Raw genomic sequence first — 1927 nt, 5'->3', positions numbered from 1 at the left:
TTTTCATTTCTAACACTATATAATATGCTCAGAAAGATGTTATTGATCTAAATTAATAATACAATTTCCAAGCAAATAGAACATTTTATGTGATTAATCTATTTGCTACAGTACACATTGGAGTCCTTTTATGTTTAAGTTTCAATATTATTTTGCCTAATTCCAGACAGTCATATAAATAACTTCTTTCATTTCTTCCAGGTTTGCTTTGTTATCCAGTTCAGGAGTTTTTCCCAAAGAGTATACACAGGATACTTACTCCTCAGAAAGAAATATTAGGCAAACCATATATGAAAGGCTCAACTCTTAAAGTTCATCAAAGAACATGTATTGGAATGAAACTTTACAGATATAAAGAATGTGGGAAGTCCTTTACCACTGGCTCAGATCTCAAAGTTCATCAAAGAATACATACTGGGAAGAAACAGTATATATGTAATAAATGTGGAAAGTACTTTATGAAAGGCTCAGATCTTAAAATTCATCAAAGAATACATGTTGGAGAGAAAACATATAAATGTAAAGAATGTGGAAAGTGTTTTACTCAAGGCTCAAATCTTCAAGTTCATCATAGAATACATACTGGAGAGAAACCATATAAATGTACAGAATGTGGGAAGTCCTTTTCTAATGGCTCAGGTCTTAAGGTTCATCAGAGAATACATACTGGAGAGAAACCATATAAATGTAAAGAATGTGGAAAGTCTTTCACACAAGGCTCATCTCTTCAAGTTCATCAAAGAATACATACTGGAGAGAAACCATATAAATGTAAAGAATGTGGAAAGTCTTACAAACACGGCTCATCTCTTCAAGTTCATCAAAGAATACATACTGGAGAGAAATCTTATAAATGTAATGAATGTGGAAAGTGCTTTATGAACGGCTCAAACCTTCATTCTCATCAACGAATACATACTGGAGAGAAACCATATAAATGTAAAGAATGTGGAAAGTCTTTCACACAAGGCTCAACTCTTCATGTTCATCAAAGAATACATACTGGAGAGAAAACTTATAAATGTAATGAATGTGGAAAGTGCTTTATGAACAGCTCAAACCTTCATTCTCATCAAAGAATACATACTGGAGAGAAACCATACAAATGTAAAGAATGTGGAAAGTCTTTCACACAAGGCTCAACTCTTCATGTTCATCAAAGAACACATACTGGAGAGAAACCTTATAAATGTAATGATTGTGGAAAGTGCTTTATGAAAGGCTCAAACCTTCATTCTCATCAAAGAATACATACTGGAGAGAGACCATATAAATGTAAAGAATGTGGAAACTCTTTTACAAAAGGCTCAACTCTTCAAGTTCATCAAAGAATACATACTGGAGAGAAACCATAGAAATATAATTAATGTGGAAAGTCCTTTATGACAGTCTCAAAACTTCACGATCATCATTGAATACATACTGGAGAGAAACCATACAAATGTAAAGAATGTGGATACTCCTTTACTACACCCTCAACACTTAAAGTTCATCAAAGAATACACACTGGAAAGAAACCTTACAATTGCAATGTATGTGGCAAATCCTTTACCAATGGCTCAGATCTAAAAGTTCATCAAAAATACACAGTGGAGAGAAACCTTACAACTGTAAAGTAGGTGGCAAGTCCTTTCCCAGTGGCTCACATCTTCAAGTTCATCAAAGAATACATGCTGGAGAGAAACCTTATAGATGTAATGAATGTGGGAAGTCCTTTACCAATGGTTCAGATCTTCAACTTCATCAAAGGACATATACTGGATCGAAATCTTATAAATGTAAAGAATATGGAAATTCCTTTTCTTCATGCTCAACTCTTAAAGTTCATCAAAGAATACACACTGGAGAGAAAACTTAAAATTTTAAAGTATGTGGAAATTCCTTTTTTTCAGGCTCAAATCTTAAAGTTCATCAAAGAACACACACT

At 33.3% G+C, this 1927-nt stretch overlaps 1 protein-coding gene across 1 annotated transcript; it reads left to right on the top strand.

Moving 5' to 3' along the window:
• The first annotated feature begins 290 nt into the window (after nucleotides 1-290).
• LOC113838744 (zinc finger protein 420-like) lies at nucleotides 291-1355 on the top strand. The gene has a single exon (XM_035449120.1). It carries the CDS (start codon nucleotides 291-293, stop codon nucleotides 1353-1355), a length of 1065 nt encoding a protein of 354 aa, XP_035305011.1.
• Nucleotides 1356-1927: the final 572 nt, after the last annotated feature.

The sequence above is a fragment of the Cricetulus griseus genome, chromosome 9 (genome assembly GCF_003668045.3).
Source record: "Cricetulus griseus strain 17A/GY chromosome 9, alternate assembly CriGri-PICRH-1.0, whole genome shotgun sequence".
Taxonomy (NCBI): Eukaryota; Metazoa; Chordata; class Mammalia; order Rodentia; family Cricetidae; genus Cricetulus; species Cricetulus griseus.
The sequence above is the reverse complement of the archived record's forward strand: the minus strand, read 5'-3'. Positions and strand labels throughout refer to the sequence as shown.

Bases quoted from the DNA above. Each gene is read 5' to 3' on its own strand.
- LOC113838744 (XM_035449120.1), top strand. From the start codon at position 291: ATGAAAGGCTCAACTCTTAAAGTTCATCAAAGAACATGTATTGGAATG.